Here is a 16,572-nt window from a genome sequence, read left to right as displayed (position 1 = left end):
CAATTTTTTCAACTGCACGTAGTTACACACTTGTAACACCTACTGGCCATTCAAACATGTTTGCAGGTGTTACAGTTTGCTGAAACCAAATCCAAAACAACCTACTTTGGCATACATACTGACAGAAGAAATTTTTGGATGATATAAAATGGCAACACATTAAAACCCTGGTTCATTGAACCAGGGTCAACAAAACCCGGGTTATCCAAAACAGCTACGAAAATCCCTCACCAGTCAAAAAAAAAAAGTTACAATGCCAGCAATAGTGCATTCAAATGATTGTTTCTTTCCACTGTGTGTGTATTTTGTGCTATGCTACAAATAATTAAGTGCAGTATACTGTACATTTATGTAATGTAATCTTAAAAATTTAATTTTAACTTTAATAAAGAACATAAGCATAGCCTACAAAGAGATTTTTGAATCTGTCTGGCTGTCAAAACTTTCAATAATCCTTAATACCATAGTGTTCGTGGTTTAACCAAAAAAATTATTGTCCGAAATGGAATCTCCTCCCTACCCCAATAGTTCTGTTAACCAGGGTTGTGTTGTATGAAGGGAAGTTCTGTGAATACAAACAATAAGCACAGTCACTGTATATTTGAGGTGTTGAGCGGCAGATTGAAATGCAAAATAGGAGTAAAACATTTTTGTGTGGCTTTTGAGACTGTTATCTTCATAAACTAACGGGATACTAGTTCAAAAAATGAATGGCAGTATTCATACGTTGTTTTACTTGTTGAACTGCTGCTCCTTACCTCAACTGTGTGGCGAGTGGCTGTGTTTATCCATTGTGATGCCAGTAGTGGAGTTGTGAATGTTTCAAATAGCTGTTTTTCAAAAAGAACAGCTACACATTTTTGACTGTAGATTTATGTGGATGTAACATAAGGACTTTCGATGGTTATTATGTTGTGAACAGATGACTTAGTCGCCACCACCTGGTGAACATTGTGTATATATTATTGATTAATAACACAAAAAATATTTTACATATATTGTGAATGTTTGTATAGGATGCAAAAATATAAGATGAGTAATCAGAAAGAAATAATCCATTCCTTAAGTTGACAGTCATTGGCAGATACATGTATATTTGTAGCTGCTTGCATTTTCAGAATTATCAGTATTTTGTGTGTAATTTTTTGTGTGTAGACAGGCATGTATAAATGTGTTTCATTGTTTCTGGAGTGTGTTTGCTTAAAACATAAATGTGTTTTGATGTGATATGTAGACAACTAGTCAACTGAAATATGTATTAATGTGGCTTCTCCAGATTCTGCTTGTCAGTGTTATATCTATGTGTCAGTTCAACAAATTCTTACATATCGATAATTGTATGTCAGTGGTGCAAAATGCAGTAGTTAATTCAACTAGACACTGTAATCCCTTTCCTGTGTCTGAGGTACGCACATCAGTCTGGTTTCGCACTCATTTATTGTCTACTTTTGTACAAAGTATATCATTGGGTCACTAAATAATGACAAAATGATGATATGCAACTGGAAGCCATGTTCTCTCTTTCGCTTGTTTATGCTACATTTAGTTCTCAGCACAACCAAACCTGTTACACTCTATGTTCAATACTACTTAACCAATAGAAAGGAAACAGAAAATGGCCAGTGCTAAATGTACATTGCTGAAATGTTTTGGATTATTATTCTGTATATGAGAAAGTTATCAGTAATTTTTGAGTCTCTTGTTTAAATCATTAATCTTCTAGTCATATAACTTGAATGCAATCTACAATTAAATGAAAGGTACAAAAAAAGTGCAGAACTGTTATTCACAAATGTATGGAAACTGGTGCTGTTTTTAATTTCTGCGCATTATGGTAAGACTTACTGTGCATTTTCTTATGAATACAGTATGTCAATGAAAGCTCCTGAAAGAATGCTTTGACAGATACATTCATAGTTTCACAAATTCCTTGTTGCTGATTTTACAATTTATAAACCAACTGTTTTATTGTAATGACTTGTTCAGTTTTCACAAACCTCATTACTCTATAGATAATTTTCTGACAATGTCTGTTGTGTATGGCAAATGTTTTGTTAGTGCCGTGTAAATACCTAGTTTATTTCTTCCAAGTTGCAGCTTTTGTAATATTTGTAAATCCTACTATGTTCCAATAAAATGTAAATGTGTGTGTTAATAATCTGCCTCCTTGTCTTTCATCACTAACACATCATGCCATTATCCATTCCTATCAGAGGCAGAGTAGTGAAAGATGGAAATACACAACAGCACCAGCTGAAAAGAGATGGCAGCAGTAGCAATAAAATTTTAATTAATTAATTAATTCACCCATTCTTCATGTTCTGTAAATCGATGGAGAGCCTTCAAAGCTGTGGAATGAGTCAAATCATTTGAGAACAGCTAAAAGCAGCCACTGCAGTAGAGCCTTCAGACTCACTCATAAGCTTTTCTCCACAATCTTGCAGCTACGAGGTGCAGTGGGCAGGCTGTGGTAGTAGTCATCATGCGCTGCGAGACTGTGAATTTTTGATCCGCCATACCTGTAGTGGTGGTAAGACTCACTGGCACAGGAGTGCAGTATGTTACTCTTTAACCGTTATGATGACAGAAGAGAACTTTCCATGAAAATTACCAGATGAAATGGACATTCTGCTTCACAGACCCAGAATAAGCTGGAGTAGTTTCAGCTGGCACAATTTAAAGTTACTAGTTGTTTAATTTATTAGAAATTTGCATCATTTTATGCCAAATAAATGAGATAACTAAGCCTTTCTGGGTGAATTTTTGTAAAGTTTTCCTTTTTTCCTCTTATAACCATTTGAAATGAGAGTGTCTATGTTTATTTTCACACTTCTTATACTTTCTTAACAGTGGTGTGCCGTAATTATAAAAACTGTCCGCCTCTGTAGCGTAGCGGTAGCGTTTCCGCCTATCACACAGGGGGCCCGGGGTCGATTCCCGGCAGGGGACTGGGTGTTGTGTGTCCTTCATCATTTTCATTGTCATTGACCCGCAAGTCGCTTAAGTGGCATCAACTAAAAGAGACTTGCAATAAGGCGACTGAACTCGCCTGCATGGGGGCCTCCCGGCCAACAATGCCATACGCTCATTTCATTTCATTCCAGAACATCCCTACTAAATGTTTCTTCTTTTTTCACCTTGTAATTTGTGGAGTTCTGTTTTGCTGATGATGCAAATGGCTCTATCTTCATCCACAGGTGTTTCCAACATTTGCTGTGGTAGTCAGATACATTCTTCCTTTTTTCTTCTCTCTCTTTAAGCTTAATAATCCCACACCAACTTCTTTTCACTTTTAGATATTAATTACAATACATGTTAATTTTTTTTTTTAGTCATCAGTCTTCTGATGAGTTCCTCTCCTGTGCTAATGTTTTCATCTCAGAGCAGCACTTGCAACCTATGTCCTTAATTATTTGTTATACATATTCCAATTACTGTCTTCCTCTACAGTTTTTACCCTATGCAGCATTACAGTTTATGAACGGTAAATTGACATGTGAAAGTGTGAGATGAGAAGACAATGCAGTAGTCACATGTACTGGGGATGGGGTGGTAAAAAAGAGAAGAGAAAGGAAAACGGTGAATGCTGCTATGGAATGGCCATTCTAGTTAAAAATAAATAAATAATATTCATCAGACTCTGAATTTCAGTAACACATTAGTTGACTATTCCACTTTTCTTTCTCAACATCTTTTGCCTGTTAATTAATATAAAAGTTTTCTGAACTTAATGCTTTGTTATATTGTAAAAAACTGTCACACGAGGTGAGGAGGGGGAAACCCAATGTTTTGTGTGTGGTTCTAGTCACTTAAAACATCTGTTCTGTTACCAGAAAATTTTTATGTCAGCTGCCTCTGGCTGTGAAAGCACGCACAATATATATGTTCTATGTCACTTTTGACTTACATTCAACAAAGGAAAGAAGAGGAAACCATGAAGAAATTCAACAAAAGGCAACACAAGAATGGCATTGACATTGTATATGGAATCCTGGAGGGTACTAAAACAAAAAAAAAAAAAAAAAAAAAAAAAAAACAGTATTAAAAATAAATATCTTTTCTTTCTTACTTAATAAAAACACACAGAGCTTGTAAGACAATGAACAACTTAAATATCTGAAGCACTATGTTCATTATTGCTTCTCTGTTCCTCTCTTTCCACTCTGTAACACTGAAAGTCATTTATGGAAGAAAAATAATCTTTTTCACACATTGTTTTACTAATCTGTAAAGAGAAACCACTGAAAACTAAGTTTTTTGCACTCTGAATGTCTACTGGCACATCTTCAACTTGAGATGACTTCACTGAACAGATTCATATGTGGTGCTATTGATGGTGTCGTGTATCCAGGCCAGGTAGTGGGAGACGCGGGTGAATATGTCCGGCAGGCCGGGGTGGGCACAGCCAGACCCGAATGACGTGATGCCGGCCACGAACCACGTCCCGTCACCAGAGGGGCACTGCAGTGGGCCTCCAGAGTCTCCCTTGAACGGAAACAGAAACAAAAATTGAGCAGCTTTCATAATTTCTTCCGGGTTAGACACACGCATTAGCAGCACACATCAGACAGACTGTTGTTAAGTGGACCAGCATTATCTTTTGAGAGAGACTATCATAAGCACCAGTATGTGCTACATATGAGGTTTACCTGGAAAAGAACCTGTCTTTTAATGTACGAGTCTTGTTCTTCTGTTTTTAAGAATGAGCAGTAGATGTCGCCATTGAGTTGAGAGATTACTTTTGTTTCAGAATTTGTTATTTGTTATTGCTAAATAATGGCAGCTCAGAAACTGGACAAGTAATTTGTTTATAGTGAGTGTTTAAAGAAACAATGTCGTGTCACATGAAGTTTTTTGTCGAATTATTTTTTATGATTTTCATAAAGGCTTTACTTGGTAACAGTGCCTCAAATCATATCATTCCACTTTTTGTAATTGATTATCTTCAGAAAAGACTCATTTACAAATGATCTGCAGAATTTTGTCACAGTAATGCTTCAGTCAAATTCATGAAGACTGACTGCAATTGGTTGTCATTCAGAAAAACATTGACAGTATGTGTTACGTAACTGAAGAGGTTCGGTATGTGGTTTACCTTTGAGATAAGAGGAATCCTTAGGCATTTTGAAGACTATAATCAATCCAATTTTGCATAAAAATTTAATTGTGAAAAAGATCTGTTCCTGATGGATTCAACATAGTGTGACTGAAGATCAAAATCAGACACATGTTAACTGCTGTAAGGGAATGGTCAAAATATTTAACCACAAAATACAAAATTAGTATACAACATCATAAAAGCATACTTATTTTGGTTGTGAGCACCAATCACTTGTCTGAGGGTTCCAAGATGAATTGAAAACAACTGACGCAGTTACGACATGATGCCCTTCTCTCAACTTGTTGTGACCATCATTTTAGAGGAGTGAAAAACTGTTAATGCTGAGTGGTGTACAACAGTCTGTTTGCAACAAATGATCAATGAAACTACCAAAAATGAGGATCATCCTTCACTGTGATAATGCCAGCTGTCACTAAGCAGCTCAAAAAGCTGACTATTTGAATGAAAAACAAATGGCCAATATTCCCCCGATTTTCTGTCTAATGACTTCTTTTTGTTTCCATATGTGAAACAAAAAGTGTGTGGTTAGCTGTTTTCAATATCTCAAGAAGCTACAGAATAATTTCGAAACTGTGTTTCTGAGGTAGTAACATGGCAGCAGAAGAAATGTTTCCAGATGTGGTCTGAGTGCAAAAGTTTACAAATTTTAAAGATAAATAATTTTTGAAACAATAAAATGAGTACTATAAAACAGCGTTTCTTTTGTTTTTTACCTGGTTGCAATGAGCCAGTTAGTTTCATCAGAAATGCTGGCAACCAAAAGTAATGGAACTATAAAATTCTTCATGGTGAATGGTGACAGCCAAAACAGTTGCAGGATAAAGATTATTAAAATGCTTGACCATGGTTTTGGTATGTCTAAATATACCTTCATCAGAAGTAAAATACCTAAAATTACATCCTGCAGTGGAGATTAATAAAACAATTGTGCCAAAGGTGTCGTCAGTAGTTAAAACATCATCTCCACTTATACAACATGATTATGTCCATAATCATTGCAGGATGTAATTTTAGGTATTTTACTTCTGAAGAAGGTATATTTAGATATACCAAAACCGTGGTAAAGAATTTTAATAAATCTTTATCCTGCAACTGTTTTGGCTGTCATCATTTACTGTAAAGAATTTCAACAGTTGCTGTTTCAGCCATGTTTAAAATCTGGAACTATAAAATTCCATGGGGAAAATCTTATGAGCAAATAGGTAAATTTGGAAGGAAAGATTAATTCCAAATAAAAACTATTATTCTTCTTTTCAGTAACATATTTACATTAGCTCAAATTTAATTAGTTTAAAAGATATTGTTCACTGAAGACCTCACCTGATCCAATCTTTTAGTGAAAATTATAGACAAACTACTGCAGATTTCTGGGATCTGTCAATGTACTTTTGATTGCCTGATTTTTCTGTATCTACTGACACCCAATTTAAAGAACAAGGTTTCTTAATTATAAATTGCTAACTTTTCAATATTAATGAATCCCACCATCATAAGCCAGGCATTCTCAGCTACATAAGCATAAAGTAGTACTGCATATTTTAACAGAAGCTGCTCATGATAAATTATATACAAACAAAACATAATCACAAAATCAACAGCCAATAAAAGATGAACTTTCTGACCTACAGAACTTGTAAACTATTACAAATTAACAAAGTTGAGCTACATCCTGTAGCGAGTCTATAAGCCAAAAGCTCATGCAATTTTCAGTCAGTCTGCTCTTAGGTTCCCTGCAATATTCTTAACCAAGAGAGTATAGATTGCATGAGATTTGTACATATTACAAGGGCATGCTGAAAATAACGCCTACAGTTCTTTTATTCTGCTCTCAATATCGGCTGAGGTACTACAGGTCAAGCATATTACCCAGTTGACTTTCCTGCTTCCCTGATACAGCACTCTGAATTTTAGTGTGTAACATAGCAGTTGGTAATTTTACTATGGTGGTTCGTGAGAAACTGTGTGCTGTAATCTGAGTTTCCCATTACAGAAAACTGAAAGCAATGAAGGGTTTGTCCACACATGGAGCACCCTCATGACAATGCCTGAACACACACGAGCATTGTGACTAATGCAACAATCTGGCACTTCAGGTTTGCCGTCATCGATCATCTTCTGTATAGTCAGACTTGGCCCCATCTGATTTTCATCTGTTTGCAGAACTTCAAGATCACCTTTGAGCACTTCACTTTGTTAGTGACTAAGTAGTTCATGAGGAGGTGAGGGTATGGCTCTGTCAGCAAAGTCAAACTTTCTACAATGACATTGTCAATAAACTGCTCTCTTGTTAGGAGAAATGTGTCTTGCCAGGATGACTATGCTGAGAAATAAATATGTAGACATGAAGAATAAAGATGTAGATTTTTAACAAAGTCTATTTTATTGAAAAAGCTTTAAGAGTTTTCACGCAAAAAATTCAGAGCCATCACTTTTCAGCACACCCTCGTATTTGCCTGTCACAGCTAAAATTCAGATCCATGTGAATACTTCCGCAATACACATTTTTCATAGTTTTTAACATTAGCTAGTAATACGATAAAAGAATCATAAATTGAAGATGCAGCAATACTGTAAGCTTTAAAAAAGCAGGGCCATCTAGCATTTTTAGTTTCAAAGGGAACAGCAGCAAACAGCTGAATAATTTTGAAGTTTCACAACAAATGTTTCTTCATAAACTTGCTACTAACAGCAATCGATTTCGTTTCCTTAAACTGATACCAGCAGATACGTATATCAGTGTGGCAGGGCAAGATGGGAGTTCGATGCATCCCTCGCTCTTACATGTGTAGTTTTTCTATAAGGGTACACTCTTGTCCATGATACTTTCACACTTACTAAATGTATCAATGCACTGCTCTTCTTTGTATTATCTTTTAATCATACCTGGTACAGCTCCCAGACTGAAGAGTTAACACTTGAGGTTTGGTTGAACAGTAAAGATTGGTTTCATAAGCTACTGGTGCCTTCTTGTGATTGAATTACACTTCTGATGATTCCTCCAATGACACAGTATGACATCCGCTTTTTGTAAAACTATTGTTACATGACATTTCCACTTTACATCACTCCATAATCATAACTCCAACCGGCATGTTTTGTCAACTGCCTTTAATTCGGTCACTGACTTGCTTTGAACATGGTTGTACAGTTAAAGACCAAAATATTGGAAGGTGAATTATTGCTGTCTGACATACACTCCTGAAATATGTTAGAATATACTTCTTCCTATTTAAGTGGAGTTTTTTAATGTTTGTTTATGTTGAGCAATGGTGGTTTGTGCAAAATTTTTCAAATGTGCTACAGTATTATAAAAATAAACAGTTAGTGTTTCACTATGTCATCACGAGGAGTACGACTTAATATTGTTGTGATATTAGCTTTATCTTATGCGCTAGGATCAAGTGTATATTCTTTATATGTTTATGACTGTGGTGCACATTGTTGTCGCTGGGCTCAGTTAGGAGTGTTGCCATCTGCTTCTGGTTAGTTTCAGTGCCTGTGCGAGTGAGTTGCAAATGAGCCCATCTGTTCCTTGAATTGCCCTATTAGGGGGACGCTTCTGTCAGATGTTGTTTACTATCTGCCATTCATCTTTCTTTCGTAGCAGAAATTCTGTCCTCCTAAGATTGTTGTTTCCATTCTTTGACCTTTTTCTGGAGTTTACGGGTCAGTCTATGGGCCTCTCTCTTGTCTTCCAGGTTACAAAAATGAACCCACTGCTCATGACTTCTGTTTTGTTTTGTATCTTCAGTTCCTGAAACAATGGTGGGAATTTGTCAAAGTTGGGTGTCTGTGAAGAAGTGTTGTGTGGCTGCTCTTTGTTTTCCCTTTTTAATTTTCTCTGTCAGTGTTTGGTTTGTGAAACTGACGGTTTGTGATCAGAGGATAAGTTGTTGACCATCCTCAATTGCAGGTTAGGATTTAGTTTTTAACTACTGCAATGTCCAGGCATTGGAGTGCAGATGTGTGAAGTAAGATGTCATCGTTGATTCTCTGAATCCGTGAACTGTTATGTTGAGGTTTGCTTTGAGGTCAAACAGGATCCGTCCTTTTGGGTTGTTCTTTGCGAGTTATATGCTCTGTTTTTGCTATTTAAGTATCCTCCTAGGACTACTCTGTCATGCCCTAAATACTATACGCATGTCATCTGGGATGAGACGCTTCTCTGGACTCAGGCAGGCAGCATTGCCATTTGGACTGTGACGTCAAGTGTTCACAGCCATGGCAGCTATACGTGACGGTGGCATATTTCTCTTTCGGCTACGGCAGTGGTCCCTCCACCTCATTGTCCTTTTTGTTCCATCCTGTAAACATTCACGTTTATTATCGACTCAGTTGTTTCTTGGAGATGGGTTTCGGAAATGAGGGCGATGTCTATCTGGTAGCGATGTGAACTCAGTCATCTTTGTGTGCAGTCCATTTGCATTCCAAATGCAGAATCTAAAGTTTTTTGTTCATTGGCGGCCGTCCGTTTACGGTGTGAAGAAAGCCTTCTGAACAGTCTCAATTAGAGAGTAAATATTTTTTAGTTTCTGCTGCAGTGCAGTGGTAGTTTGGTGGCATGGTAGACTGTGGCAGGACTATCGGCATCTTACTGGTGGATAGGCGGTGTTGGCATATGATTCTGTTTGTCTTAGCTGTCTCGGTTGTCGTGATGTCCTGAGTGGTGCCGTTTGTTTAGGTTAGACTTCTTGTATTGCTGGTGTGGGTTGTTGTTGGGAATCTTGTTCTTCTGGCACTGCTGAATTTTTATGATAATCGTACACTGTGTGGGTGGTTTGCTTGCTAAAGTCTTCATTTGTGGGGCCATAGGGTCCGCAGTTGCTTTATAATTCATGAGAGTATTTTTCATCCGTCGTTGCAACTACAAAAATGCGTGATTTTTTCACCAGACGCGTTTCGCTTTATTGAGGTAAAGCACCGTCAGTGGCCTGTAATTAAGTTATTTACATTTTGATTTGCTTTTTAGATCGAAAAAGAGTTCGTTGAGAATAGGTTGATTTTTACTTACGGTGATTTTTCGGCTGATTTCTCGTTTATATTTTGTTCTTGTCCTCTGCTTGTACACTCCTGGAAATGGAAAAAAGAACACATTGACACCGGTGTGTCAGACCCACCATACTTGCTCCGGACACTGCGAGAAGGCTGTACAAGCAATGATCACACGCACGGCACAGCGGACACACCAGGAACCGCGGTGTTGGCCGTCGAATGGCGCTAGCTGCGCAGCATTTGTGCACCGCCGCCGTCAGTGTCAGCCAGTTTGCCGTGGCATACGGAGCTCCATCGCAGTCTTTAACACTGGTAGCATACCGCGACAGCGTGGACGTGAACCGTATGTGCAGTTGACGGACTTTGAGCGAGGGCGTATAGTGGGCATGCGGGAGGCCGGGTGGACGTACCGCCGAATTGCTCAACACGTGGGGCGTGAGGTCTCCACAGTACATCGATGTTGTCGCCAGTGGTCGGCGGAAGGTGCACGTGCCCGTCGACCTGGGACCGGACCGCAGCGACGCACGGATGCACGCCAAGACCGTAGGATCCTACGCAGTGCCGTAGGGGACCGCACCGCCACTTCCCAGCAAATTAGGGACACTGTTGCTCCTGGGGTATCGGCGAGGACCATTCGCAACCGTCTCCATGAAGCTGGGCTACGGTCCCGCACACCGTTAGGCCGTCTTCCGCTCACGCCCCAACATCGTGCAGCCCGCCTCCAGTGGTGTCGCGACAGGCGTGAATGGAGGGACGAATGGAGACGTGTCGTCTTCAGCGATGAGAGTCGCTTCTGCCTTGGTGCCAATGATGGTCGTATGCGTGTTTGGCGCCGTGCAGGTGAGCGCCACAATCAGGACTGCATACGACCGAGGCACACAGGGCCAACACCCGGCATCATGGTGTGGAGAGCGATCTCCTACACTGGCCGTACACCACTGGTGATCGTCGAGGGGACACTGAATAGTGCACGGTACATCCAAACCGTCATCAAACCCATCGTTCTACCATTCCTAGACCGGCAAGGGAACCTGCTTTTCCAACAGGACAATGCACGTCCGCATGTATCCCGTGCCACCCAACGTGCTCTAGAAGGTGTAAGTCAACTACCCTGGCCAGTAAGATCTCCGGATCTGTCCCCCATTGAGCATGTTTGGGACTGGATGAAGCGTCGTCTCACGCGGTCTGCACGTCCAGCACGAACGCTGGTCCAACTGAGGCGCCAGGTGGAAATGGCATGGCAAGCCGTTCCACAGGACTACATCCAGCATCTCTACGATCGTCTCCATGGGAGAATAGCAGCCTGCATTGCTGCGAAAGGTGGATATACACTGTACTAGTGCCGACATTGTGCATGCTCTGTTGCCTGTGTCTATGTGCCTGTGGTTCTGTCAGTGTGATCATGTGATGTATCTGACCCCAGGAATGTGTCAATAAAGTTTCCCCTTCCTGGGACAATGAATTCACGGTGTTCTTATTTCAATTTCCAGGAGTGTATTTTTGAAGTACTTCCTGGAACTTTTGGCATCCTCTGAATGTTGCAGAGTGTGCTTCCCCACAGTTTGCACATTTTGGTTTTTCTGCCCTGGGGTGGGTGCATTCCACTGATCTGTGATGCCCTGCACAACGGACGCATCTCACTACCATACTGGGATAATTCGCAATTTGTTCGAACCGCTGGCAATGTCGGCATTGGACAGCACCAGCACCGTCCTTGCTACCGCACGTCTCAACTCGCACTCTTGTGTACAAGAGAAAGCGGACGTCATAGATTTTGTCACTGTCCTATCCTGCAGGCAGGGTGACACAGTAAACTGGTTCGTGTATGAGCTCTTTTGTATTTTGTCAGGAATTTTAAACTGGTTGACTTGTAGGACGTTGTACCCTTTCTCTGGAAGTTCTTGAAGCAATTTTTCTCTGCAGGCAGAAACTACGGGGTGTTCAAAAAGCCTCTCCGCAGTGCCGTATGATTGTTAGCCGCGCGTGCCGTACGAATGTTCGCCTGCTTGGGTTACTTTCCTAAAAGTGGACTCTAACATTCCACTGTTTCATTTATCTCAGCCAGCGTCAGTAGTATCCATTTAATTCAGTTTTCCCGGAGACAACACTCCCACATCGCGATACTATGCGAGATTTGGCTAACAAATTTCGAAGTACGGGTTCAGTGACAGATGCACCGAGAAGTGATCGTCCTAGCGTTTTGTCTGAGGATAAACTACTCGATATTTCCGATAAAATGTCCATGAGTCCGAACAAGTCAGTAAGAAAGCTCGCCCAGGAAATCGATGTTAGTGTAGGAACGGCCCACACAGCTGCAAGGAAAAAATTAGAACTTTTCCCATACAAGTGTCAGTTGTGCAAGAACTGAAAAATACTGATCATGTCAAGAGACGTCATTATTGTCAATGGTTCAAAAATTTCGTTCAACAAAATGGAAGGGATATTCTGAATGAAACGTTTTTCACTGATGAGGCGTGGTTTTACACGAAATCGCAAAATTCTCGTACGTGGAGTACTGCAAATCCATTGTGTATTCATGATGAACCACTTCATTCTGTTAAAATAGCAGTTTGGATTGCAATTACTAGACGTAGGATTGTGGGTCCCATATTTTTCAACGAAACAATAAACGCACAACGATACTGCAGTGATATTCTGTACCCATTCATAGGAGACCTTGAGTTAAGTGAAATACTGAACGGTTATTTTCAACAAGACGGTGGAACCGAGCATACAGCTCGCGTTTCAATGTCACTGCTTGCTGATGGTTTTGGTGATCGCATAATTTCACAGGGACTTTGGCCTCCACGATCGCCTGAGCTAACACCACCTGACTTTTTCTTCTGGGGTGCAGCGAAAGCAACTGTCAATGAAAACCGTCCAAAATCAATCGATGAACTGAAAACTGCAATATCCACTTTCACTGCTTCTGTTACAGAAGAAATGTTACAGCTTGTGTTTGGAAACATGATAAGACGAATTGAATTGTGTATTCAACAACATGGGGGACATTTTCAACGTTTAATGTGAAAATTTGTAAGTAGAAATGAATACTCAGTAAATTAATAACTTGTATTTCACTGAGTTTCATTTCGGTATATTCACTGCAGCATACGGCACGCGCGGCTAACAATCATACGGCACTGCGGAGATACTTTTTGAGAGAAAAAACTTTGATTGCCCTTTGCCCGTCAAAGGTCTTGAAATGGCAATTGATGTGATCGTTTCGGTAGATGGCTTTAAGGCTGTCATCTAGTTGTCCTTTGAGTACTGTACTTTATTGAACTCTCTGTAATGTTCGGTGTGGTAAATGGTGACCCGTGATACCTTCTGGAGCATGTTCATCTTGATGTCATAGTTTCATAGTGTTTTCTCTTGCGGCACTATTGGCGCGTAGCAGTGTGTTGTCTGCATTCCTTCCCTCGGCTTTTTATGCAGGTTTTCATATTCACTATGGGTGTCGTCGTTCTGACTTCATGTTGTGAAATCCTCCATATCATGATTCAAGGGTGCACCTCCTTCTTAGCAATCTTGTTCCATCGTCGCTTCACCGTCAGTGTTGTGGCATTATTGTTCTTCTGACACTCCCAGTGGTGGATTATTGGAAGCTGCTGCTGGATTCTCAGCGTTTTGTCTAGCTTGTTGGATGACATGTCGCATTCCCTCGCAGATCTCTTTCTATTTCTTTTGGTGGATAATGAAAACATCTTCGTACAGTTTAGACGCATATTTCCATTCTTATGTTTTAGTACGGCGCCCGTGAATGTCCTATTCCGGGAGTCTGATGTTTCTCTGTTTGTCTGTCCTTGCCTCTCGTAAACCATGTCCACAGCCTAGGTTGCCAGCGCCGATGATCCTCCAGTCTTTGCCGTGTCCGTCGTTATGTCAGACATAGGAGATATAAATATAAAAGAAACTGGCATATTTTGTTTATTTTCACTCCATGATGTCATATGTTATCATACCTTGGAGATAACTCCACAAACAAGAGAAAAATGTTTTAGAGTACAGAAGCGTATAATAAGAGTAATGAGTAGTATAAATCCAAGAAGATCATGTCGAAACGTTTTCAAAGAATTGGACATATTAACCACAGCTTATCCGTATATATTCCTTAATGAAGTTTGTTGTAAATAATACATCTCTTTTTCCAACTAACTGCTTAGTACACAGTATCCATACTAGGAATAAGAACAATATACATAAAGATTTAAAATCACTTACTCCTGCCCAGAAAGGAGTCCAGTATTGAGCAACGCATATTTTCAATAAGTTACCAGCAACCATTAAGAGTTTAGTTTCAGACAAGGCACAATTTAAACATAATTTAAAAGAATTTTTGGTGGCCAACTCCTATTCCATCCATGAGTTTCTCAACAAGTGCAGTAGACCATTTTAATGAAAATTTATTATACTTTAATTTTTGACAATACTTGATTGTAACAGCCAGGTAACTACCTACTGTGTGAATGATGGATGTATGGAAAGTAGATGTAAGTCTTAAGTCTGTAAATAGTGGACGTTTAATTTTAAATCTTGTACATAATCTGACTGTTCTTAACTGAGGATCACTGAAACGAATAATTTACTTTAAATTTTGACAATACTTGGTTGTAATAGCCAAGAAACTAGCAAATGTATGAATGATGGATTTAATGAAAGCAGATGTAAGTATTAAACCTGTAAGTATTAGAAGCTTAAATTTAATTCATGTACATAATTTTACTGTTTATTGACTGAGGATCATTAAAATTAATGAAACTCAAGTTTTTCTAATTACATTTTTGTAATGTGTTTATCTGACAAGTTCCACACCCAGGAGGATTCCCTCTTTTATGGGTCTATGGAATGAATAGTTAATCTAATCTAGTCTAGTGGAGTGGCCGATTAGGTTGCCGACGTGGCGAACCCCGCTGGACGGCGATCGACCACCAGCGTGGGTACGGCTTTTACACGTGCACGCGCGCTACGATCGCGCTCTCCACTGCTCCAATGACTACGCCAGACCCAGTGAGTTTAAACATTCACGAGTGGCTAAAAGCCCCTATTGCACAATGCGCGTAAACCGTTCACCTATGCACCAGCGCCTCACGTGTGCATATCTGTGATTACAGGCTGGTTGAGGTAGACCTATTACACCGTCTACGCGTGATATACCTGGCGCACATGCGCAGTAGACGGTAATAACGAGCGAAACACAAGGGGACCGTGTGACATATTGGAAAGTCATTCGTTCAAATTATTTATGTGAGCTGAAAGTTCCTATTTAATAAGAAATTGTTTCTTATCATTATTTATTAAGTAATTGTTATTCTCTTACGTAGGTAACTACTGTTCTGAATTACAGACTCAACAGTTACTTTTATATTACACAGGTATTTGTGTTTATACAGCATTTTGCACATGGAGGGCGTACTTGTTTTTGGAGCTGTTGCCCTGGCAGTGACAGTAAATCTTCGGATTAGGGCAGAACGACGAAAACAAAAAGCCAGACGTTCTTGGGCTCCACACTGGCTGGAAAGAAGGGACGGAGGCAGGTGATTATATTCACTGTTTATAAAAGAACTAAGGCCCGAAGACCCGCAAGAATTTCGAAACTTCGTGAGGATGGACATGGCCTGTCTCGAGTAGCTGGTGTCTATGATAGAAGATGGAATTAGCAAGTGTGACAGAGTCATGAGGGAGGCTGTCTCACATCCCAAAGGTAAGAATTAAATCATACACTACTCGCCATTAATATTGCTACACCACGAAGATGACGTGCTACAGACGCGAAATTTAACGGACAGGAAGAAGATGCTGTGATATGTAAATGATTAGCTTTTCAGAGCATTCACACAAGGTTGACGCCGGTGGCGACACCTCCAACGTGTTGACACGAGGAAAATTTCCAACCGATTTCTCATACACAAACAGCAGTTGACCGGCGTTGCCTGGTGAAACGTTGTTGTGACGCCTCGTGTAAGGAGGAGAAATGCGTACCATCACGTTTACGACTTTGATAAAGGTCGGATAGTAGCGACATTGCTGCTCGCGTTGGTCGAGAGCCAATGACTGTTAGCAGAATATGGAATCGGTGGGTTCAGGAGGGTAATACAGAACGCCGTGCTAGATACCGATGGCCTCGTATCACTAGCAGTCTAGATGGCAGGCATCTTATCCGCACGGCTGTAACAAATCATGCAGCCACGTCTCGATTCCTGAGTCAACAGATGGGGACGTTTGCAAGACAACAACCATCTGCACCAACAGTTCGACGACGTTTGCAGCAGCATGACTATCACCACGGAGACCGTGGCTGCGGTTACCCTTGACGCTGCATCACAGACAGGAGCGCCTGCGATGGTGTACTCAACGACGAACCTGGGTGCAGGAATTTCAAAACGTTATTTTTTCGGATGAATCCAGGTTCTGTTTACAGCACCATGATAGTCGCATTCGTGTTTGGCGACATCGCG

General features: G+C 40.2%; 1 protein-coding gene across 1 annotated transcript in view; it reads right to left on the bottom strand.

Moving 5' to 3' along the window:
- Positions 1 to 4,133: 4,133 nt before the first annotated feature.
- Positions 4,134 to 16,572, bottom strand: part of LOC124552639 (serine protease 33-like) — a 172,014-nt gene continuing 159,575 nt past the window's right edge. The window contains exon 6 of the mRNA XM_047126967.1: positions 4,134 to 4,485. Coding sequence (XP_046982923.1) covers positions 4,303 to 4,485 — 183 coding nt within the window. The 3' untranslated portion in view covers positions 4,134 to 4,302. The remainder of the gene's footprint in view (positions 4,486 to 16,572) is intronic.

The sequence above is a fragment of the Schistocerca americana genome, chromosome 10, assembly GCF_021461395.2.
Source record: "Schistocerca americana isolate TAMUIC-IGC-003095 chromosome 10, iqSchAmer2.1, whole genome shotgun sequence".
NCBI classification, from domain to species: domain Eukaryota; kingdom Metazoa; phylum Arthropoda; class Insecta; order Orthoptera; family Acrididae; genus Schistocerca; species Schistocerca americana.
The sequence above is the reverse complement of the archived record's forward strand: the minus strand, read 5'-3'. Positions and strand labels throughout refer to the sequence as shown.